Raw genomic sequence first — 25,570 nt, 5'->3', positions numbered from 1 at the left:
AACCCACTCACTATATTCCAAGTTTTTTCCTGTGTTGTTTGGGTGGAAGGATGTTTGGTTGCTGTCAACAGTTTTTCATTTAAAATGCAGTGAAACACATGACTATCCTGTATAAGGCCACTGTGCCTTTATTTAGAAGCTTATTGTCCCTGTGGTTGCTTCCTAAACAACAGACACATTGCTGCATTGTGCCTGAATTAGAAAGCTGGGAGGACCATAGCTCAGTGGTAGAAAATCTGCTTTGTATACAGAAAGTGTGTCAGGGTATGGTCTGAATCAGAGGATTGGGGGATGCATTCTCAGGCAGATCAGCTCCTCTCTGAAGAGGAGGGGGAGAAATCCCCCCCCCCATTTCCAGCAGTTTCAGGAGCAGAGGGAGGCACAGACACTGAGCAGTTTCGGCAGGAGTTGCCTAGTTACGAGATAATGGGAAGAGAGACAGAAGGGAGGGAACAGCCATCAGAGACGTCAGGGGACCCTCCCTCTCCAAGAACTAGGAGGTCTGTCCATATTATAGAACAAAGAATGCGGAGAGGAGGAATTTCCTGTTAGTGCCCAGGATGTTGCTAGGGACAGAAGCGGGAGGATTTAGAGTAGCCAACTGCTCTCCTTGTAGAGAGATGTAGATTTTTTTCCTTGTAACCAGATGTCTGAATAAAAAGAACTATAAAATATAAACTCGTTAATTCTTGTCTGTGAAGTTACTGAAGGGAGGGGAGGACTCTCCATGCCTGACAAGGTGCCAGGTTCAATACCTGGCATCTCAGGAAGGGCTGGAAGAGATCCATGTCTGAAACCCTGGAAAGCCACTGCCAGTCAGAGTAAATAATACTGAACAAATGCTCTGACTTGGAATAAGGCAACTTCCTGTGCCCCCAACTTCCTGATTACTGTTCTTCTTCTTTGGCGATCACTCGTAGCCGAGTAAGATTGTCTTACTGTACTATAGTGTAGGTGCTTTAATTACTGGTTTACCACCTTTTTAAAAAAATGAAAAAATAGTTAAATGGCACCATAAATTAAAATCCCCTTATGTAGGATTCAGGTACTGACTAATGAAGTGGCAGCTATCATTGATGCCAAACAAAAGCAAGTGAGAGAGCTTTTTTAAAAATGAAAATTTAAAGGGCTTTCACTAAATGGGATTTCAGCATAAGCATAGTAAAAGGATGATCTTGTTTCTGAGGACGATCATTACCAGATAATATAATACTACTTAAAATGCTTTGAGGAACCACTTTTTGAATTTTGCCTCCAAGTGTTTATGGAAAAAGGATACTTCAGCAACTCTAATGGATGCTAGTGCAGGGGTAAAAGCTTACTTGTCAAAAAATTGAAATTGTGTAGGTTGACTTAAATGGTATCTGGGAAATGACTGTTTTATTTTGTAGTAGTAAATCGTGCTGTGTTTTTTAACTGCCTATGTATAAACAGAGAAGCCCACATTATGCATTATGATGAAGTATCCATTTGCAAACTGAAATTCATCATGGGAATTTTGTGTATGAAACAGCTGTATGTAATAGTGTGGTGGTTTCACCATGTAAGAGCAACTTACCTTTGTGTTATGATTGTATTAAAAAAGAAGGCCACAAAAGAAGGCACTCACAATTTCATTTATGACCCATTGCTCGGTTGATTCTATTTTCAACTGTCAACTAAATAACTTTGCAAAGTATGAGCCTCCCTCAGTTTCAGGATTTCAAACATGTTTCTAAAAATCCAATGAAACACAGTCCCAGTTGCACAAATCAGTTGCAATAAATTGTGAAAGACTTTCAATATGAATGTTTATCATCTAAAGTGTGGATCTGTTTTTACCTTGGAGAAAGAAACAGAATAACGGGTTTTCGTCTCTTTATTTTTTATTTTCAAAAAAGCTTCTTAAGCACATGTTTTATTAAAATTTTAAAAGACCAACGTAATATTATTTTTAGCAGCGTACTCTGAGTCCTAGATTTCCCATTCAAATAGAGTAAGCCTGCAGCATTACAGCAGCAAAGGTAAATTGGTTACCTAATTCTACCAGCCGTTTGAAAAGAGCTGAGAAATAAAATATCAAGGCTTTCCCTGTGAGCAATTTTTTCTCTTGTATTTCTTTATGCCTTTTCTCCTGGAGAGCCTTGTATTTAATGAAATGCTCTTAAAAGAATTGTGTGTGTTTCCTGATTCTATACAACCATTATTCTTCATAGTAAGTATGTATATATATATTAAAGATGAAAGGGACAATTTCCCCATGTGTGTGTAAATCACAGTGATCCCAGTTAACACCCATATTTGATACAATCAATTAATTCACATTGTGTTCCTGTCTGTGGCCTTTCTCTCTTTTGAACTCCATGGGGATTATTGCACATGGAGCAATTTACAGAATTGAGACTACTTATGCTAGTAAGGGTTGCACATGCAGGCAGATTATGAAAGCATTATTTTTGCTTTTAATTTTTGCAGACAGTCTGTCTAGGTCAAGAATAAGTTCCAAACTCAAGTCGGTAATCTCTGTAGCTATTTCTGGTGTCTCTGATATGCCAGGAATAGCAACTATGTAATACAGGTTTTCTACACAATGTCTTTCTGTGTCTTGTATTAGCAGTGGAAAATGAATCCTGATTTCTTTCTGAGGAAAGAGCCACATTAAATAGATATTCAATTTTCTCCTAGTAAAAATTACATTTGCACATACCAGTATGGCCTCTTTCAAATCTTGAAGGCTATTATAAAATGCCTGGAGGGAGCTCATATTTTAACTGCCAGTGATTCCAAGCGAAGAGCCCTATGTTCATCTTTCATTTCCTGCCTTGGATACCATTTTACTACTGCAGTGGACATCTTTTCCCCCAACCACTGCAGACAAATATCTTTACTGTTTCCATCTGGGGAAGCAACATGCTGTGTGTGGCATGCTAGACCAGATAAAGCAAAACATCAGCACCCGCATCAGGATGTCAGCCCTCAAAGGCACCATCGGAGGCCATGCTGAACAGCCACTTCAAAGGGCCTTTGATGTTTTCCTTTGCATGGAACCAGAGGAGGGCAAATTTCATCTGGTTCTTAATCTCTTGTCATTTTCCTTGCCTATAAATTCATTTGAATCATACCATTTCTTATAATGTTTTTATCCCATAGGGTAATTGGAGAAATGGAGAGGTAAAGAGGTAAGGCCAAAGGTGCCACAGGTTAAGGTGGTCTGATAAATTTTCTGGGCTCGATTTAATTATTTGTTACATTTCAATGCTGTCCACCAGTGGACTCCTCTGAGCGGTTGAGTCATAAGGTGGGCAGTCAGGCCTGGCTCTAGGACAAATATACAGCACCTTGGGCAAGGAGTGCCTTCAACAGAACAGGGCCACCCAGTGGGTTTATGGGGCCTGGTTCAGATGTGATGCTGTGGGCCCTGCTGCTGCCCACCTGTGAGGACCCATGCATGTGTGTACAACGCTGGGGTCACATGTGAAAATTACTGCGTGCACTGACTACAAATTCTCACCTGCAGCTCCTCCTTGCTGTGGAAACCAGCACAATGATAGATGTGCTTCATTTTTTTCTTATATGGGGTCAAGGGAACAGGGTTGTACTTCTCCTGAGTACCACCTCCAAATTCAAACACTCTTCTGACAGAGGTTACTGGGGCTCTGTCTCAAAGGACTTATGGTTGTGGCCTTCTGATGGTCTTCTCCATTACTCAGGTAGCAAAGAGTCCTCCTCTGGTCGCTGCTGTGGACACAAGACCTGACTGACTGTCTCCAGGCACTATAGTCATCAGCAGTCAGCAGTAACCAGAGAAGGAATGATTGCTGTGAGGAGTGCAGAGAGAAGAAATGGCATGGTGTATCTGCAGCAGCACCAGCGGACACCTTCATCTTCTCCAGCTGCAACGAAACATGCCTCTCCCATATTGGTTTCTATAGCCACAGCAGGTGCTGTAACTCTCCGACAGTTTGACAAAGGCGCACTCCTCCATTGTCTCCTGAGACAGATGGTTGCCAACAAACCAAGATCCCTTCAAGCCTGGCCTCACATGACTCCTACACCTTTTCTTGTGGTGACACAGAATATTACTCTCCATTAGCACCTTGTCTGGAAATTGTAGCTGGAATTTACTCGCCGTTTCCTCATTTATGGAACTCTTGCTGAAGACACTGATGAAATAGCAACATCAACATTAAAGACTGCTGTGGACAAGGTTTTGATAATGGTGCCAATGTGAAGGGGCAGAAAAAGGTGCCCAGGCAAGACTACTTAATACTGAACTGATTAGCTTCATTCTTACCCTATAGCTGTCATTTCTCTTAGTCTGGTAGCTTCAGGTGCAGTCTCATCTGCGGAGGAATCTACCCCTTTTGCCATTCTACAGTGCGCCTTTATGCTGTTCTCTGTGTCTGCTCAATAGTGACAGATACTAAAAGACGACATGTCCAGCCTCACCACTGGGAAAGTTGCATAGACAGTGGGAAACATACTGTATATCAAACAAAAGAAGTATATGATGCTCTGATGGAAGTATTAGAGTTGCCTCAAGCAGATGCAAATCTTCGCCCTGAAGCACAGTGCCTAGCAGACCTACTAATGGGCTTCAAGATATCAGTCATAGCATAGTACGGCCTTCTGTTCCTACAGGCTAGAACTGGGGAGGGGGGGTTGCACAGAGGCAGTTATCACATCAAAAGAGCTCACAAAAGCCCCACGTAAGCACCGCAAGAAGAGGCAGTTTGAATATGAAGGTCAGAATCACAATGAGGAGTGCAATAGTCCAGAAGAAATCTTCAATCGGGAGTTACTTTACACTCTTGTTAGCACTACTTAAGCTTCACTGAAAGAGCAATCTCACAGGAATATAATCAGATTCTTGTACAACCTTGAAAAGCTACCAGAAGAGATTTAGAGAGACACTCTACACAGAGCTCTCACTGATGACAACCACTCTGACATTGATGGTGCAGATCTTTGCGTTGAGTTGGGCCAGCTGCATCACATTCTACCTCCTGGAAATGGCTCTCCATAAGATGCCTTGCAGTAAATCCATGACACTAAAATGTGATGTAGCAAAAAGTCTGGGTAGTAGTACAAATTTCCCTAACAGCTCCAGTTCCAGTTGCCAGTGGCAAGTGGATTGAAATTGAAGCTCATCAAAATGTATTTACATTCTGTCATGCCACATGAGAGGCTCACATCGCTTCCTACCCTATCCCTCGATAATGACATTACTCGAAACTTTGACCTCTCAGCCACTGTTCTGCAGTTTGCACAAACCAAAGCCTGAAAAGCTCCATCCTGAGCAGTGGAAGTTCACAATACAACACAGCAGGACCATCACAGGTTTAACTTTTAATATTTTGTTTTGTATCTTGTCCTATCTTTTGGCAAGCATTGTTTTAGAACATCCTTTTTATCTTAAAAAAAATAAAACATTATAATTGAAAAAGTATGCAGCCTGATCTCTTACAGCTTATGGGTTTATTTTATTATCATTTATATAATGCTTAGAGTCCTTATAGTATTTGAAGTGCTAAGTGGTCTCTAATGTTGCCTCAAAGTAAAGCTGTGTTCCACTTACTTTTATCTGACACAAAAAAATGGTGTGTGGGTGTGGGAGGGTGTGTTGGCATACTTTACAGCTAATTAATACCCCAATACTCTGTATAACTTTTTTAAAAAAGTTGCAGATACTTGCTTTTGCCACCTTGGCTCACTGCACATAAGTACATGTAGATAAAAACAGCCAATGAGCTCAGCTTGGTACCTGACAAAACCACCCAGCTCATCCATATCTAAGGCTGGCCCTGCTAGCGGTAGTCTCATTTGATACTGTATCCTAGGCACATATGCATTTCAATTAGAAGTGGTCATTTCTTATGAAAAAAGCTACTGAAATGTGATGTTTATGGTCTCATTTGGGGGGTTGGGGAATGAAAGGATTGATTAGAGTTGATTTTTTAAAAATTTACTAGCAAATGGGTTTTAATTTAACTCCAACGGTGAGTGAGAGCATGATGTTAAGAAGGCCCCTGGCTCTACTGCAATTACATGCCTCCATGTATGTGTGTTGGTCAAATCTCTCCATAATCCAAAGACTTTGGGGAACCTAAGCTTGACAGTTATGCAGATCTGTCTGGTCATGGAAGCTCTACCACATCGCAGCTGGGGTTCCTGGTTCCGGGCTAGTTGATTTTAGATCTCTGTAAGAACTCTTCCCAACCTACAAATATGATCCCTCGTTGTTGTTGTTGTTGTTTAAAAAAATCTCAAAGCAGTTTACAAAACATTAAAACATCAAATAAAACAATGCAGAATAAAACATTACTGAAGATTAACAACAGTCCTGTGAGGGAGGTTATGCTGAGAAGCAACTCTAAGATGTCTTTAGCTGTGTGATTTTTAGTTCATGGTTTTGATGTTCTGAATTTGTTTACAGTTGTTTTAATTGGGTTGATATGCTTTGTGGGGTTTTTTACTGCAATAGCACTTCTTTTTTTAATAGTGGGGATGACAGGTAAACAAAAGCCGTTTCAAAGATGTACTGAAACCATCAGGACAAAAATTGAAGCTTTCTAAATCTCTCAAGCAGACTCTATAAAAATATGACAGTAATTCATACACAGTTAAACATAACATTTGTAACTAGACTAGAGACTGATATAAAAATTAATATTTACACTGTAGGTTTCAAATACTTATAGCAAATTACACAAAAATTGTGTTCTCTAAAACGTTACTTTGGCATGTGAAAATCTTTATGCATATGACATTCAGCTAAAAAATTGTTTTTGAAGCTAATTGGCAGGCTTTAAATCCAAGTTAAAATCACATTATTCAGTGTATTCTAATATGCAGTTTAAAAAAAACTTTAAATGTTAAACAACTTATTTTGGTATGGGACTTTCTTTGTGCGCTTGTCAAAATCTGTGTTTAATATTTTTAATTTTATTCTTTTGCAATTATCTCAGGACTTCCTTGGAAACACGAAGCAGCCTTTCAACCGATCCACTCAGGTATTGTAAAACTACACTGCATATTTAAAAAAAAAACATAAATAGAAGGGTTAACTTCAGTGTGACAACACTATTTTTGATTTTGATTTTACTAGGCGCTGCCTCCCCTACTTGCACTGCTCACTAACCCCGCCTACCTGCCACTCTCCCCATTTGCACCTTGTCCCAACCCCCAGCTCCTCACAGCTCCTTCAACCCACCCCATCCCCATAGTTTGCCTAAAACTCCCACAGTAACTAATGGTGGCAGCAACAGAAAGAGCCAGAAGGCTTGCAAAGCCCACCCTGCACTGGTCCACCTGCCTGCCTGCAGTTACATCTTCCAAGGACACTCATTGCCACAGGAGTTCTCCACAACTCTCCTGTTTTGTTGCTGCTTTCTTCTTCCTCAGCTTCTGATGCAGCTGAGGCGGCAACATCAGTGTTGTGTAACATCACTGGAACAGGGTTGTTGCTGGGGAGCTGCCCCAGACTGTCCTCGCCGTTCCTTTGCGGCTCACTAGTGGCTCAATCTTTTTCAACGTGAAGTTCAAAGCATCACACAAAGAAAGAAATGATTACCTTTTACACAAAACTTAAGATACTTGTGAAAGTGTATTTCTGATGGGACTACTAAGTCATGGAGTGTGGCCAGTGAAAGGTCACAAAGATGTGCCAAAGTTCTGGTATTTTCTGCATCCTCCTCCTCTGCAAAGACATTGTGGGCACTTGAGTACTGATGTTCTACAAATATCTAGCACCCAACTAAACTGAAAAATGTCTTGCTTTGCTTCAGAAGAGGTCCGTGCTGTTGCAGTTCTCTGCTGGAAGAAAAGTTGTTTGACTGCCACCTGCCCTGGTTTTCTCTCTGTCTTCCTCCTCTGCAATGAAACATTGCAGTTTCATGCATACTTAGCATTTAAGTGGCTGAGAAGTGGTCCCTTCTCTCATGATTTCTAGTGTGAACTCATGCCACAATAATTGTACATTACTGGGACGTGAGCAGCACTGAATTCCATGGGGATTGTTCCCTGGTATGTAAAGGGTTGCAGCCTGAATTGGTAAATGTTAAAGGCACAACACTGGACTGCTAATAAGGGACCCTATACATTTCCAGACCTGATTGGTTGGTTGGCATCCATCTCTGTTGGAAGATAATGGAAGAGTGTGCCTTTGGAGGTGAAGTCAAACTGTTGGAGAGTTACAGTGCCTGCTGTGGCTGTAGATACTGATACGGGAGATACATGTTTTGTTGCAGGTGAGGCAGATGAAGGCATCTGCAGATGCACCATGGCATTTCTTCTTTCTGAACTCCTCCCAGCAGTCATTACTCCTCTGGTCACAGCTGTGGATACATGACCTGACTGTCTCTAGGCGATGTGGTTGCCTGCAAGATATTCCCACATAGGGGGGTTAATGTTGCCAGCCTTCATGTCACATTTGAAGACATCTTTGTAACTCAGAGTTGGTCTGCCAGTGGGCCTGGTGCCTGAAGCATGTTCTTGGGGATCCTGCTATCTTCCATTCTTTGGACATGACCATGCCAGGGTAGATGTCACTGAGACAGGAGTGCAAACATGCCAGGAATATGGGCTTGGGAGAGCACATCTTTGTTTGAGACTCTGTCCTGCCTTATGATGCCCAAATTCTTCCTGACACAGTGATGCAGAAGGCACCAGTCCTGGTGGGTGCAAGTTGCCCATGTCTCATTACCATAAAGCAGCGTGCTCAACACACAAGCCTGGTAGACCTTCATTTTTGTATTGGTCATCAGCATCATATTATCCCACACCCTTTTAGAGAAACGAGCAATTGTTGTAGCTATCTTGCCAATACACTTGTCCAGTTCAGTGTCAATGCAGAGGTTGCTGGTTATGGTGGAGCCCAAATAGACAAAATTGTCTATCACCTCAAGTGTGGTGGTCACCAATGCAGATGCATGAAATGCTGGCAGTGTCCTGACACAGGGTGTTGCTCTTCATCAGGCTGATGGTAAGGCTGAACATCATGCAATCTTGGGCAAAATGGTATATGAGACTCCGTAGAGCTTCCTTGGAGTGACCTATCAAGGCTGTGTCATCTGCAAACAACATGTCTCAGATAAGGACCCACCACACTTTTGTCTTCGCGTGGAGGCATGCCAAGTTGAACAGACTCCCTGTTTCTCCTTGAATGGATGTACACACCAAATTCAGTTGAGCTGAAGGCAAATGAAAGAAAGTAAAGGTAAAGGGATCCCTGACCATTAGGTCCAGTCATGGCTGACTCTGGGGTTGCGGCGCTCATCTCGCTTTATTGGCCAAGGGAGCCGGCATACAGCTTCTGGGTCATGTGGCCAGCATGACTAAGCCGCTTCTAGCGAACCAGAGCAGCGCACGGAAACGCTGTTTACCTTCCCGCCAGAGCGGTACCTATTTATCTATTTGCAGTTTGATGTGCTTTCGAACAAAAGTGACTAATAAATGATGGTGGCGTGATGATGATTCCTTTTGTGAGTTGCCTGAATGAGGTTGACCTGGGGACCTCACATTACATTGCCCAAACTAGTTGCCTGTCGGGACCATAAATATTCCTTGGGAGAATTTGTAAACTTTTCCATAGAGGGTGGCCTGAACGCCTCTAGAGGTTGGAGGCACACTGTAATAGCAATGACTTGCTCAGAGCACCAAAAATACAGCCCCTGCCTGTTTGCATGAATGTAGTAACATGATTGTCAGCTGCTGCACTTGAAGTCCTGGGAGGCAGAAGATGTATACAACATCTCAGTCCTGGGTTAAATATTACTTCCTTGATGCAACTGTATCATAGAGCTGCATTGTATAAGAATGTTTAAAAATATTATGGGGAAAATTGTAGGAATCACACAGAAAAATTGCTTCAAGTCCCCGTTTGCTTAAAGATTTGTTTGGTTTAAAATAACATTTGCTATAGTCTCTGCCAGCGATGACTTACTTCCCTCTGAATGTGTCAAACTGGAACACATGATGCTATAAGCCAAAATAGTAAGCAGCAGTTGGGGGAAATGTGATGATGCTCATTTTGAATGAGTGTGCACTCTGGAAAATATCCAACCAAAGCTTAATAAAAACCTCAACACAACTAGAGATAGAGGAATATCAAGTTCTTGGTACTATGGTATGGTTAGTTTTTTAGTGCAGATCAATCCGGGTAGGGGATTTTCACAAACATTTTAGTCTCTTCAAAACTTCTTTTATTGTGGTTTTTGCCCTCCTTGCTTGACAAAAGGATGGTGAGCTTTTCATAAGTGGGTAGATGGGACACATCCACACCAGCAGGGCCAGGGGGCTGTTGCTACCTTATCCTTATACAGTCGTGCAAGTCACTGTGTAGTGATGTACACATAATTTCACAAGGGGCAAGGCTTAAAGGTTTTTAGTCCATAGTTCTATACAAACGTACCTGGGGAAAAGTCTGATTGAACTTATTTCTGAGTAGAAATGCATAGGATTATGCTTGGAGTGGTCAGTGGACATGCCATGGAAGACCAAAGTTGGTTTCCCACATCCCTGCAAGTGTAAACTTTATGCTTTTATTTTATTTTTGAAGCCTTGAGATTGGGTTTTGTAAGATGTATGTAGAGTCCCAGAGAATTTGATACAGCTAGCAGCTCAAACACAGATGCTTATCCTGCTTTCCAATTACTGCTTCTGTCTTTAACTTTCCCCTTTTTAACTTTAACTAGTTAGAATGTTTATGCATCATGCTGCAAGAGTAACAATGGTTGTGGTTTCTTGAAAGGTTCTATGGCAATTCACCGGGACACCTCTAAGCAAATTGCACAAAATCATTGTACCCGTGGGGCAAGAATATATATATTTCACCTGTCTTCATTATTATTTTTCAAGAGCATTTCATTGCAATGTAGGCCAGAATCTGAACTTATGCTGCAGTTAGTTCATATTCTCTCACCAATGCCTTTTTAACTAAAGTCTTGCTTCTGCATCACTGATTGCTAAGGCAACCATTCTTCAAGAGGAGGTGTACTATATTTTTTCAGCTTATTCACCATAGCTTCTTCTTAATGGCCTCTTAGAGTACTCTCTTTTCGTTCACTGCCGTCCACTGAGTTCCATAAATGAATATACAACAGCTGAACGCAGCTCACTGAACATCACAATGCGGAAGCTGCACTCCGTCCAAAAGTTACTATGCTGTTTAAGCCTGTGAATCTGAAGACAAAGAAAGGAGCAGAAAAATGCCCTTTCAAAGAACCGGCTTTATATTCAGGCTGAGCGTGAGATGAAACTTAATGCATTTTTACTTGTTTGTTTTCCAAGGGAAAGAGAGGAAAGATGGAGAGCATGGGTGTTGAGATTGTTGCGCCTTTCATTCACAAAAGTCCCCATTAGCATTTGCTTTAAGCACAGTACAGTATACTCAGTATTAGAAGCTGTCAAAGTGTCTGGGTGAGTATTTTTTTAAACCACTAAGCACCTACATTTTGAATGCAGAGAGTGACAAACTTATTTTTTCTTCATCGAAAAGCAGGAAGAGGTCTCAGAAAAGGTCTGAACCTTCTACCACAAAATGCTTTTGATAGTGCCCTGCTGTTTCTGCAGTGATTAACTTTCTCACTTCCTTGTTTCTCCTGATGAATAATTTAATTTGAGCATATTTGCTTCAGATTGTGTGTATGCATGTTCAGTTGTGTGTAGATAATATAAAGATAGAATAGAACCCATAATCAAACAAGGGAAGAGTAAAGTGAATTTACTACAAATCCTTTTGTAATAAATCTTTTTCATTTAGGTGCTGCTAACAACTGCCCGTGTGTATGTGTGTGTGTTAGACGAGGGGGGTGGTTTGCATAAAGACTTTGGCCACATATTTGCTTTAGGTGGTAGTAGAGAAACTCCCATGCCCCATTCTGCAGCCCAAAGTCTGAATTTTGAATACAGTGGTACCTTGGATTAAGAACTTAATTCGTTCTGGAGGTCTGTTCTTAACCTGAAACTGTTTTTAACCTGAAGCAGCACTTTAGCTAATGGGGCCTCCTGCTGCCGCTGCGCTGCTGCTGCACAATTTCTGTTCTCATCCTGAAGCAAAGTTCTTAACCCGAGGTAATATTTCTGGGTTAGTGGAGTCTGTAACCTGAAGCGTATGTAACCCGAGGTACCACTGTAGCTTATAGGCCTGGTGTCACCACAGTCTCCTGCCATGCCGAAAGAGCACTGGGGGAACCTACTCCTGACTCCTGCCACTTATTCCATACATTAAAGTAGTTGCACAATTGTAGTTGCTAATGTGACACATTATAAGCTGCTAAGAACAATGCCCATCTTTGGATGTGGGCAGTAGCTGTCTCTAGAATTCATCCTACTAAAAGCAAAATGGGCAGCAGGAGTTAATATTATTAGTGTTAGTTTCCTATCATGCAGGGAAGCGGGGAATGGCCAAGCTTCCTAACTCCCCAAAGAGGGCTTAAAGCTTTCTGATCTAATGGAGCATAGTTGATCTCTGTAGGGCTTAAATTTCTGGAAGCAAAACAAAGCTACGGCCCATTCTCACCCACCAGATACTACATGAGAAATCACAGCTCCAGTCCCAAAGGCTGAAGTGTCAACGCCAATGAGTTTTCTACTGTGGGTTATGATGCGTTAACATTTACTCTGAAGTGATAAACCTTTTCACCTCTAGAATGGTTCTTTTACATTGCCCAGCCTATTCCCAGTGTCATCTTTCATAGCAACCACTTCAGTATTCATGCACAACATTTCTGTGAATACTTTACAAGCCAAATGAATGGATGAACATGCAATATATTCTTAATGAGGTGCTTTCTGAAATTATGTGCAGCCAAATTTCTTGCAAATGTGCTCTGGATAATCCTCTTCACTGGATTATGAAAGAATAGTGCTATATGGGGCATATCTAAAGCATGGGATACATTGGGAGTACCTAGTCTATGTCAGAATCCAGATGTAGATACCACTCTGCTACCTCCAAAGTGGAGATAAGATGTTTGAGATTTAGGCTCAGGTGTAACTGCTGTCTCATAAAGCTCTCCCCCCCCACCACCTAAAATGTACACTTGAATAAAACAAGCATTATACTAATGAGACACATTAAAGGGGGGGACTCATCTCACTGGAAACAAGCACAGTGGAAATGGAAGACTTATATTGCTCTACCTTCTTGCAATGTTAGCAGTTATTTTTGCTCAGGGTAATGCATTTATTTTATTTTATTTCATAAAATAAGCTGCTTGATGGGGGGGGGGATTTACGGGGAACAACAGTAAAAAGTTATACAGGCACCTCCCCATTTACACAGGGGTTACACTGAGCTCTTTTTAAGGGAAATCGGCCAAAACGACACTGCCAGCATGGGTTGCCATACGTTCGGATTTTCCCAGACATTTTTGCCAATTTTTGCCTGGACACTGCTTCCAAGTATGTCCAGGATATTCCAGACGCATGGCAACCCTAGCAAACATCCCATTCTGCCCCTATCTAGGTCTTCAGCATACCACCATATCAGTCATTACTTGCATTTATCACCTCGTTGTTGTTGTTTTTTGTGTTTTTTTTGTTGTTTTTTTGTTCTATCCATATGCACACAGGGAAGTTACCTCAGTGTTGTTAGAAAAGGCTACCATTTTAAAAATAAAAATATTTTTACATAAATCTTCCTTTTAAAATCTTGTTTTGCTTGATGCTTTTCAAGAAATTACATTAGCATAAGATGAGTGGTCAGAAGGCAGATTAACATATTTTCTAAGAGTAATTCAGTTTCCACAAACGTGTTCTTTTAATATGCGCTTGTCGTTAATTTTTTGAATACTTCATTATAGCTAGTAAGAATGTTTGCAGAGGAAATCACTACATTTTTAAGAAATAACATAAAATGCAGAATTGAATCCTATAGTGTCTCTCTTTAAAAGATAAGAGACCTAAATGGATTGAGGTTTCAGAGGGTGATAAATGAAAGCTGCTTTTATCATTCCTATTTCACCCAAAGGATTTAAATAGAAAATGCTTCTAATTTTAAAACTCCTTTTCTCAAACCATATCCTTGCTAATTGCTTATGGGCTCCCATTAGAATAAAAATGGTCTGCCTTTCCACTGTAACTAAATGAGGACTAGCTGTTGTTTCACACTGCTGTTAATTAGCCAAGTCCCAAATTCATCCTCAGCTGATGAGATTGCTCTAATAGTGCCCGAGCATTGCTTGTTACAGACACATTAGATCCGTGTGAGCCAATGGAAAGCTGTCATCGTGCTTCCATTTTAGATTTTATCAATGTGTTCCTGTTACCATAGCAACTGGAATCAACCTATCTTTGGGGGGGGGTGCTTTATCTTGCTGGCTTTTATAGCTGGGAGCGTGCCCCACTGTGCACCATGTGGTTCAGATGATTAGTTTTTTTTCTTCACAGAGACCTTAACTGGCAAAGTGTGTTGGGATTAAGATAAGCATAATTTATTTTGCGAGTGGGGAGGGGTCTGCACTTAGGCTTGTCACTTCCCACCTCCCTTCCACTCCCAGTCATAAGGAAACCAACATTTTTCATAGGTGGCTTGGCAGACAATGAAGCAGATGTGATTCACACCAGAGGAGCCGGCTTTTTTATATATTAAAAAAAAAAAGTTGTATCCAGCGTAGTTACAGGACTGAGGAGTTTCCATATGATGCTGTCTCAAATCTTCTGGGATCACAGGACGTTTCTACTCATCAGAGCTTGTCTGTTCCCTAGGAATTTGTGAGCTCTAGGGGTGCTTTCTGAGCGGCCCCCAAGAATCCTGACCGGAATATATGCTAATGATTTATTATCAAAGAGCTTTTGGAATGGCTGGAAGTAGCACTGTTATTATTTTTTTCTTCCTTTTGTTTGTGTGTAATAGCACCTACTGGCTATGTGGATGAACTCAGGGAAGATTAGCTGAAATGAGGAGCAACTAACAAAGTAAACGAATTTGTAGCCTTTGTGCTACTGTCTCTTTGTATTAAAGTAGTTCATGCACTGTAGCTATGCAGGTGCGGTGCCATGTGGATAAAGAGCTTGCATATATTGGCGGCAACTAGAAAATACACGTCTGTCTGCCTAGAAAGGGGGAGGGGTATTGTATGCAATACCATTTGGTCTCTCTCTTTTTTCTCCTGCAAAAAGTAGGACATTGTGAGTGTGTTTTTTTTAAAAAATAAAAAGTGAAAAAGATTCCACTTGCTGCAGTTGAACTGTTTTAAAATGCTGAAATTAAAGGCCTTCTGCTTGGATTACTGGCAGTTTCTATGTCTCCAGCCTCTTCATGGCTTCTATAAAAGGTAAGGAAATATGAAATCTAAAATGCTTTTCAGTAGTAAATGGCTGCAGGCTGCTGCATTCACTTGCTGTAAGGCACATTTGCATGGTGTGGAAAGGGGTGTGGTGGGGAAATTAATGCAGACTTACTACAAAGGGTGTAAGTCTGCTTGTTCCTTTTAACTATAGTAGCCATTGCTACTTCTTCTCTGCCTGGATGATGTTGTGCTGTGGATACCATTTAATTTGAAACAAATAAGCTAAAACAGCCCTTGTTTATTTTAATTCGCTCTGATTTTCTCTCGCACTAGAACAGCTGTTAATGCTAAGTTTTTACATTACGGAATTGGTGCTCGGGTATTGTTTTGGAATGTCTTGGATTTTTATGTAATGTAGATTAATGTTCCTACAAGGAAAAAAGTTTTAATAGAACAGTTTGTTTCATATGGTATGAAATCAATTGCACACCGCAGCAGCTCTGACAGAAAACTGAAATGATAGATGGTGACCGGTGGTCAGAAGTAATGGGACTGGGTGCCGGATGCATTGTTCTTGCCAAAGTAATGGAATAACAGCATAAGCAATTTAATTTGACATGTGTGGTGCACTTATCCTGGTGTTTTTATCTAATCTTCGGAGGTCTCAGTATTCAGAATAGCTTATTAATGAAGAAAACATGTATAAGTAGTTCAGTATTCACAGCAAAACATGAAGGCTGTGTTATTTCACCCCCACCCCCCATGAAATCATAAAGTCCATTTTAAACACAGAAATCATAAAGTCCATTTTAAACACAGAAGGTGCTTTTTGTGAATGATAATTGCAGGTCTATCTATTGTATGAAGATTGCAGGGGTGAAAGGGAAACTCTTCCAGTCATTTTCAATGAAATATGCCCTTTTAAAACATGATATCTAAGTAAACAAACATAGTTGGTACCCTTTGCTTTCCAACATCGTGGGAGAAGCGTGTAAACTCCTTTTTAAAGTTAAGTTTCCAAACTTAGCAAAATCATGGTGCAGAAGATTGAACTTCACTCTTAAAGGATGGACAGTTCATTCTTATATTTACTGTTCCAGTTAGATATATTTGTTCTTAAAATGTTGGGTGTTTTCCTTCAACTCTGTAGTGTAATACAATTTAACTATAGAACACATTTTTCAACCCTGCTACACATGCCTAATTAGTACTATTTCATATTAATTGGAATAAATTCTAATTTATTCCCTTACAAATACCTGCTTATCCATCTATCTATATTTAGAGTTTACCCTGCAACTGAAAAAGTCTGGATTTACATACAAGAGTATACATGCAATGCATAAATAAATAAATAAATATATAAATATATAAATAATGGCATTCAAAGCTGTGACTTTTTTAAATGGGTCACACAGGACATTCAGAAGATATTTAAAGAAAACATTTTTTGCTGCCTTAAAAGTGACAAAAAGGTGTGTGAAAACAGGATTGCACATAATGCATGATGAATGTAAAAATATACTACCCAGTTTCTAGTTCTTCTTCATTAGAGGTTTATGTCTTGTTCTTAATGTTCTTGGGAAAATGCCAGAAGGCCAACAAGAAAAGTGTGGGCATGTGGAGAAAGTGTGAAGGTGTGGGTGGATGTGCAAGAATGAGCGTGTTTTACAAGACCTGAAATAAAAATCTGAATTTGATTAATACTTTGTTCAGCAGGTGTTCTGTGTGTAGACGTTAGACCGTGCCATTCAGATTTTTATCATTCTTTCATGCTAAAGCTACATAAAGGGAGAAAGGATTTTGCAAATGCAGCTAAAAGAAAAATGTTATCACTGGTTTCCAAGCTATTAAAAATAACACAAGACAGTCAAGACACTCTGCATCCAATATCATGCACCCACTCCTTGAACAATGTGAGAGACCTGAGGTTGAAAAGGATATAACTGGCAATGATGCACTGAAATATTGCATAAACATTTAATCTGTTTCTTGAATCAAACTATTTTACATACTTTCAAGTCAAAAACTATAGCACCGTCTTTTATAGGTGCAATGCTATTGCTACTGCTGCAGTAAAATCTAGTTTATTTTCAGAATAACATACATAAAGAAATTATTGGAAGGTACAAAATGGCCTTGGGTGACCCCCTAGGCCTTGTCGTTTCTGAGGAATGAAAAACGTGAGACCACCTCAGCTGTGAGTCTGGGGGACTTGCTCCCTGCCTGTAGTTTGTGTTTTTTTTTCCTCTTGTATTTTTATGTTGGGGATCACCCTGAAATCTGTGGGTGAAGGACAGTATAAAAATTTAAATAATCATAATAAGTAATATGCAGGAATCAGGAATGTCTGTCTTGTTTCTCTTGTCAATCCAGGACAACAGCTCATGTACTGTGTGTATTGTAAATACATATTAAAAAATGCCATGCATGTTATCTCTAGTGGCTGGAGTTCTTTGTTGTAGGACAACTCAGATCCTGTTCATGGCCACAAGAGAGTCTTTCTGTCAAGTCCATGGGTATTTCAGTATGTATAGGCCAAATCTGTACTGTAATTCAGATGTAGCCTCTTCATTTCCCCCATGCTTTCAGAGGTTCAAGTGTCCATTTAATCTGTGACAATCTGTTATACAATCATATGACATTACTGCAGGTTATGCAAAGAATGACTAAGTCAAGTGTTCTGTTTCTATAATGCAGCAAGTGAGAAATGTTGCTCTTAACACTATATAAAAAGTAAAGTAAAAGGTGATAAAAAAAATCTATTCCCAGCAATGGTAAACACTAAATCACTAACATTCTTCAAAGGTCAGTTGCTGCAATCTTTCACACTTGGTCAGAAGTAATATCTGGAGAAAATCATTCTCACAGGGATGTTGCTGAAAGGACCTCTACATGGCAACAATCCAATTGTAACATAGAAGTAGTTGCTATGGGGAATTGTGTCATTGTGTTAAAGTCCACACCCCACCCAACAATTATTCCAGGAATATGGTACTGGTGTGTGGAGACTTATAACATCATGGACAACTGTCTAGGCACTTAGAATTCTACAGACAATGACTGGAACAGGGACCACTCTCATTGTTTTCTACAACTTCTCCATGGAACATGCAGTGTGCATTCCATCCTTAAACTGAGTGCTTCATTGCATTTTTGTATGTCGAATGGATTGTGTTAACCAGAATGCTGACGAAACGTGGACAATGGTCTGAATGTTCACAAACTATACTTTATGAAACCCAGAACAGGCATTGGGACTGAGCTATTCTGCCTGGCCCCGTATCTCCTCCCATTGTTTGCCAGATTCCTGTAAAGATCCTGGCTTGTATTAAACCAAATTTCCCCATTATATCCAAACTGGAGAATTCTGGCTTAGTGTCAGTTAACAAGCCAGGGAAAATAAGACTAGGTTACATCCTCCCTGTTGCCCCCTTGAGCTCCTCCCCTTGCTCTGGTGCTTGTTCACAGCTTTAGCCTTAATGCATATTCAAATTGGGCCACTCAGACACTTAGGAGCTGTTTCTCTCCCAATATTCTTGTCCAAGACCCTTAAGGCCTATATTACTTTCCTGTCTACCTTCATCATGTTTACACTGTATTTACACAATAGAGGCCACTAAGGGAGTCATTAGCCTTAATTTACATGCAATTTGAAAGGAAGGCACAGATGCTGTAGATCATGTGTGTCATTATGGTCATCTGTTTTCGCTTTTGTTTAGGCCCCTGTTTTGTTGTATCAGTGGCAGGCAGTGGCATTATGAGATTAATCAGTTTTAACTAGAGTACATGGTTTGTTCTTTCAGTATAGTCATAGGATACAGTTATATTACATTGTCAGTCATAAGGGTTTTTTGGAACACCAGTGGTTTCAGAAGTGACGGCTTCTATGGTCAAAATTGCCTAATCCTTCCTGTCCTCAAATTACTTTACTTTTGAGAAGGGGGCTTGCACATGCAGGGAAATGAATCCACTTCTGAACCCCTAATTTGTGCATTACTGAAGCATGTCTGCCTATTCTAAATCTTACTCTGCCTTTTTTCTTTCTTTCTTTTTTCCCCTTCTGTTTCTGAGAGGACTGTACCATGTGCTTAGAACTTCAGTTTCATCAGTTTGGAGATAAAAGGCAACATTAATATTAAAATAAGTTGCTTTTACATAGCATCTTCGAAGAAATAAAAGCTGTCGGACATCATTCATACTATGTAATAATGAAGTGAGAAGAATTGCTTATACATTTGTTTGGAGGGGGAAACAGTATGCAGGAAAAAGAGTTAATTCAATTTGAGCTATTATGTGTATTTATAGTCCCTGAGATAGAGGCCAGTTTCCTCCTTTCTTGCAGCCTAGGTAAAGGGACCCCTGACCATTAGGTCCAGTCGTGACCGACTCTGGGGTTGCGGCGCTCATGTCGCTTTATTGGCTGAGGGAGCCAGCGTACAGCTTCGGGGCCATGTGGCCATCATGACTAAGCCACTTCTGGCGAACCAGAGCAGCGCACGGAAACGCCGTTTACCTTCCCGCCAGAGCAGTACCTATTTATCTACTTGCACTTTGACGTGCTTTCAAACTGCTAGGTTGGCAGGAGCAGGGACCAAGCAATGGGAGCTCACCCCGTTGTGGGGATTCGAACCGCCAACCTTCTGATCGGCAAGTCCTAGGCTCTGTGGTTTAACCCACAGCGCCACCCGTGTCCCTCATCTTGCAGCCTAGTCCTGTGCATACTGTTAAAGGTTGCTGGGAGAAGGTGCTAAACCCTTGAAATCATTAAATACTACTATTTTGACTATTTGATATATGAAGGGAGAAATACAAGCTGCAAAGGAATTCCTGGGCTAACCTGTGCAAAAGGACCTCTGTCCAAGCTTAGGACCATTAAGAAACAATACAGGGCCACTGGCAGTGCAAGAGAACTGTCCTTCCCCCCTGCCCTGAAGTGAGAACAGAGGGGATTTGGAAGCTGGCCAAGGTAACTGGGAGTGATGTCATAGGAAGAGTTTGGGGCCTTTGGCAGGAGGCTTGGGATAGCTGAGAAAAGCCCAGAACATTTTGGCAGGTTGAGAGAGATGCCTTGGACTCCACCTCTGCACTGCTGTGGGGAACAAGCCCCTCTTGAGATGACCATGTGGTAAGATCTGGACCCCTCCATCTAGATTCAGGTGTAAATATGTGAATAAATCATATTTTTTTAAGCCACAACTACCTCTGTCATGTCTTTAGTTCTCCAAAGAACCACAGACCCTGGTTGAAGGCCAAGACACCTGGAATCCTGTGCCCGGCTTGGCAGGGATTGGGGTGGCCTGTAACATTATATACCAGGAACTAAATCCCACTGAGTTTAATGGGACTTGCTTCTAAGTATGCTTAGGATTGGATATCAGCTGGATCACTATCTATATTGCCTCATAAATAAGTCCCTCTCCTTGGAGACCCTGCATATCATGAGGAAGACAATAGCAGTAAGCTGGAAATCAAAGGGGCGAGGGATGAATAAAGAGACCTCTTCTGAACTTGTATGTAGAGTTCACGATTGTAGTTGTTGCTAAGAACAAATGCTTTGCTTTCATCTGACAGTGACTTCACCCAGAGCTGGCCTGTGAGTCATAGTGCCTGCAGTACAGCTCTCCAAAGAAGCTAGTGTTGGAGAAATTTGCTGCAACTGCAAAGCAGCTGAGTGTGTATATCCTCCTTTCCCTCCTCTCTAGCATGCACTGCCATTCCATATAATTTTTACAGCATGTGCTGTGCATTCTGCAGAGTCTGCTTCATAATAAAATGATGGGAGACAGCCAACCAAAGCAAACATCCAAATGACACGCACGGAGCAAATGCATAAATAATGTAAAAGCTTTCAGCATCTTTCCATGCAAAGCAGTTAGTACATGCAGTCCTTGCATTTGTGACCCTTTGCTTAGCTCTCAGGTTATGTAAATGGAAAAACACCACTGTCTGTCCTATGATAAAAGGCACTTCATATGCTTGCAGTCTTAACAACACATGTGGTCTGAAGTTGGAAAGAACTGCTACTTATTGTGGATTCTCTAGGAATTTAGAATATCATGTTTTACTCTCATGGCACCTTTCCTGGTAATATATTTTGCCTTGGGAAACTAGTACGTGAAGAGATCTGTGTCTAATTCTTCTTCATATTATCACAATGTATGCCTTCCTTTCAGGTGGATTTGCACAGTGAATTTCTGGTCCCCAAGGGCACGTACTAAGTTGCAGTTTCTGTCACTTTCTAGTATGATGCTTACAGATACCATATATCAGAAAAGCAGCCAAAGCGAAGGGCAACAGTGAGTGTAAAATCAGACATTCTTCCTTCAACTATGTGGTTAAGTGTGCAGGAGGAAGTGCTATATACAGGAAGCTGCTAAAGGTATTGGTAATATTCACCTGGGTTTGTTTTTTTACTTCTTGTTGCTGGAATTCACAAACTGTTTGAGTGGAGATTATGTTCATTTCAACAGCATTTATATACTTAATCATCAGAGTCTATAAGCTGATTATCATCATCATCATCATCATCACTATCATTATTTTGATTTTGCTCCCAGCGCAGGTATTCTGGGAATGAGAACAGTTCCTCCCCACAGGGCACGGAGCCAAGGGAACTCAAAACTATGGTGTAGCATACTTGAGAACATGCACAGAACAGAAGGCAAGAGTGGGAGGTCGCCAAATTTTGTCCTAGCTCAGGGCACCATATTATGAAAGTCTACCCCATTGTTCCACAAATTAAATTATGGCTAGTTTAGACCAAGATTTATCAAGTCGAGAATCCTGTTTTCACCCAGATGTTTCCTGAGAGTTCACAATCAAGGCTACTGGTTATGATGGCTCTTGTTACCATTGGGCACTGGAGGCACTGTGCCACTTGAATACCAGCTGCTGGAGAGCAAACAACAGGAGAGGGCTATTGTCAGTGTGTTCTGCTTTGTATTTCCCTTAGGCATCTGCTGGGTACTGTGGGAACAGAATGCCGTACAACATGGTCCTTTGCTCTAATCCAGCAATGCTCTTCCTACAGTCTTAGTCTCAAATACATCATCAGCATATGGTCGGAGGTGCAGAGTTAATTACCATATTTTTCGCTCCATAAGATACACTTTTTTCCTCCTAAAAAGTAAGGGGAAATGTCTGTGCGGCTTATGGAGCGAATGTGTGATCGATTGCTGGCTCCCTTTCCGGCCCCAGCCCCTTGCCCAGAACTCCATTGTTGAATGTTCTGCAGATGGAGGCTGTTTGTTTCCGCAGCAACATGTGACTGGCTGATTAGATTATCAGTCTGGAATCAGTAGAAATGAAAGAAGCTACAGAACTGTGAGTTGAATCCCATAAAAGCAGGATTTTTTCCCTTTGCAAAGTAAGCTCAACGGCTTTGAGCTGATCCTCAAAAAAGGGGCTTTTCGCCTTTGCAAAAGAAGCTGCACAACTGTGAGCTGATCCCCCCCAAATCAGGGCTTTCCCCATTTCCTTCTCTAAAAACTAGGTGCGTCTTATGGTCAGGTGCATCTTCTGGAGTGAAAAATACAGTAGATTTCACTGAGGGAAATAAAAAAGTTTTAATGGCTAGTGGGGCAAAGAAGAAAATTGGGTGCGCTCCCTCTCAAATCTATTTAAAGAGCCAGACATTATAGATGATCAAGGAAGTTACAATATTCAGGTGTTAGGGCACATGGTGTATTGTTGAGCAGATAAAGCTGAAAATGTAGTTGATTTTCTTGATTGTTAGGGTAAGTGTCCCTCAGATGTAAGGCACTTGTTTAGGTGGAGGCCATAGACTGTAAGAAAATTCCTCCTGGATCAGGCTCAGGGTCTATCCACTGAAGTATCCTGTTTTCAGCAATGGCCACCAGATGCTTCTTAGAAACTTGTAACCAGGGCATGAAGCCAGCAGCCACACCTTTGCCTCCATCTCCCACACAGAAACTGGTAATGCCTCTGCATCTGCAGGTTCCTTTAGTTCTCATGCCTAATAGCAGTTGATAGGGTTAATCCCCTTTTAAAGCTCCCTAAGACAAGGGCTGCTGTCACACCAAATAAATTACTTTCTCTGTTCTGAAATTACTGCTAATCAATTTCATTGGATGACCCCGAGTTCTAATATTAGGAAAGGGGGAAGGAACCACACTTTGTCTTTCTCTCCATTTTTGTTGAGCATTCATTCAGTTTGGAATAGATGCTGTTGGAGTCCTTTATTGTCTGCTTCAGTTTTCACCATCCTACATAAATGGAACCCCAGGGGTAAAAGTAAGCATAAGGTGTGTGGAGGCCAGACTTTTGCAGATTAGACACTTCAAAACCCGAATGTGGGTTGTAGCCCAACCAATGCTAAAGTAGGCCCATTGAAATTACTAAACCTATGTCAGTCATGTCTGTTCATTTCAATGGGCCTACTACGCCTAGCATTAGATACAGCTCTATAACTTTATATTATAGTGGTGGAGGTAAGGCAGTCAAGAGAATTCAAAGATTCTGTGTAAAAGGAGGCATTCTAATACCCTCAAGTGAGCAGGTTCCTCATACAAATGACAAGCCAATGTTCAGTGAAACTGTATTGGATGAGACATGAATTTTCGGGTGGGGAGTTGGACAGCTATTTAAGGGTTCATGGAAGACAATCTTACTCGGCTACGAGTGATTGCCAAAGAAGGAGAAGATACCCAGGACTGGAGACACACAAAGTCTCATTAGTGGAAATGAAGTGCACAACATTGTTTCTTCCATCAGGAAAGCTGAAATTTGTAGTTCTTGTCAAGTCTCCTATCTTCATGTTGAGTTCATGGTACTGTTTACCAGTAAAGCAAGGCAGAAGACCTAGCGAGATTCTTATGAATGAAAGAGACTAAGATAAGTATTTGAATACTGCAGCGCTGGGAAACAAAAAGACCAAATGCAGGCCACTTTCAGAACAATGATGCTTTTATCCTTTTATTCCTTGTTTTGTTTATCTGCTAAACAAAGCCCTATAGATTGAGGGAGACTTTTTATATTACGGTAACTTGTTTATTGTGAAGAAAACTTTTATTACAATTTGTATTTATAACATTCTTAATATAGTTGGGACCCTATACAATGATTTCCCAGCCTTAACACACAAACACACCCCACACACATTCAAGCTAATTCTAAGACAGATTGTTTGCAATTTAAAGTTTACATACTAGAAAATGCATTCATCTGTTAAAACCCATTTCAAGATGGCAGTCTTAGGAAAATCCTGTGCAAACATTTTTGAGAAGCTATGCCCAATTGATTTCAATGGGTCTATTCTAAAGATGTCTAAATTCAGATTCCTAATTTCCATAGCACATTCTGTGCTCTCAAATAAACTGTGATACTGGTCACTTCCATTTTTCGTAAGTTAAACCAAGTATGCTGATGATGAGTCAAAAGCCATTCCAAAAAGAGATACTTCCCATCTTTGATTTCACTCATGCTGAAAAACTTTATGTTCATTTTAGCTATGTTTATAAAGTCATCCATTCCAATTTCCACTGTAGTCATAGCAAAATAAACATGTTAATTTCTTGTGCTTTACATTTGGTTTTCTTAAGATCAAACTACATATTACATTAAAGACCTAGTATGACGCTCTATGTGGTTGTGTGTGTGTGTGTTTACACTGGAGGGCCAATCCAGATCAAGAGCACATGAAGAAGTTTAACCCCTCCCATCCATGCAGAATGCTGAAATCGAGAGAAAGAGAAACAGAGACAGCCCCAATGCCATATAGTAAAAGATGGGGGGGGAGGCTTCCACTGGCACAAATGGGTCCTTTCCCTCTTTTGTCACTTAGTGAGTTAGGAAGGGTAGATGTTTTGGGGGGCAATGCAGTGGGAGGGAAAAGATTTAGCATCTACCCACCCTCTACACCGTGGTCCTGATTTGGATTGTCCTGGATTTTACTATAGTAAAAAGCACGCGCGCACACACACACACACACACACACACACACAAAGCTACTAACATAACATGTAGTTTGTTCATTTTAAATCATTTATAACCTGAGTTTACACCTGCAACTCAGCACCTCTTCCCTTATTTTATCACTGCATTCCAGTTTTCCTTGAGCCTGGCTCCAGCATCAGGAGCTGCGCAGGAAGAAGATTGCTGCAATGCCAACCCAGATGTATGAATTAAATTAATTCTATGCCCCTAAACTAATAACTGGTGGCCTGTTGCCCTGTTAGGAAAAAGATGCAGAGCAGGGATGGCTTACGGAGAAGGATTTATGTCCAATGGCTTACGGAGATTTATGTCCAGTGGCTTACGGAGAAGGATTTATGTCCACTGGTGATGGCCTTAGCAAAAGGATCCATCAAGGTTAAATTATTCCCATCAGCACAGCA

The 25,570-nt window shown here is 40.9% G+C and overlaps 1 protein-coding gene across 11 annotated transcripts in view; it reads left to right on the top strand.

Moving 5' to 3' along the window:
* IQSEC1 (IQ motif and Sec7 domain ArfGEF 1) overlaps window positions 1-25,570 on the top strand; it is a 310,602-nt gene that overhangs the window by 141,087 nt on the left and 143,945 nt on the right. For 7 of the 11 annotated variants that reach the window (XM_081898296.1, XM_081898295.1, XM_081898293.1 and 4 more), the window contains one exon: window positions 6,948-6,992. The exons of 3 other annotated variants lie outside the window; for them this stretch is intronic. In XM_081898296.1, the coding sequence (XP_081754422.1) occupies window positions 6,948-6,992 (45 nt within the window). Of the gene's footprint in view, window positions 1-6,947; window positions 6,993-15,137; window positions 15,258-25,570 lie in introns of those variants that run through there. One more of the 11 variants, XM_081898299.1, reaches the window with a different exon arrangement.

The sequence above is a fragment of the Podarcis melisellensis genome (assembly GCF_964234715.1).
Source record: "Podarcis melisellensis genome assembly, chromosome: 2".
Classification (NCBI taxonomy): domain Eukaryota; kingdom Metazoa; phylum Chordata; class Lepidosauria; order Squamata; family Lacertidae; genus Podarcis; species Podarcis melisellensis.
The sequence above is the reverse complement of the archived record's forward strand: the minus strand, read 5'-3'. Positions and strand labels throughout refer to the sequence as shown.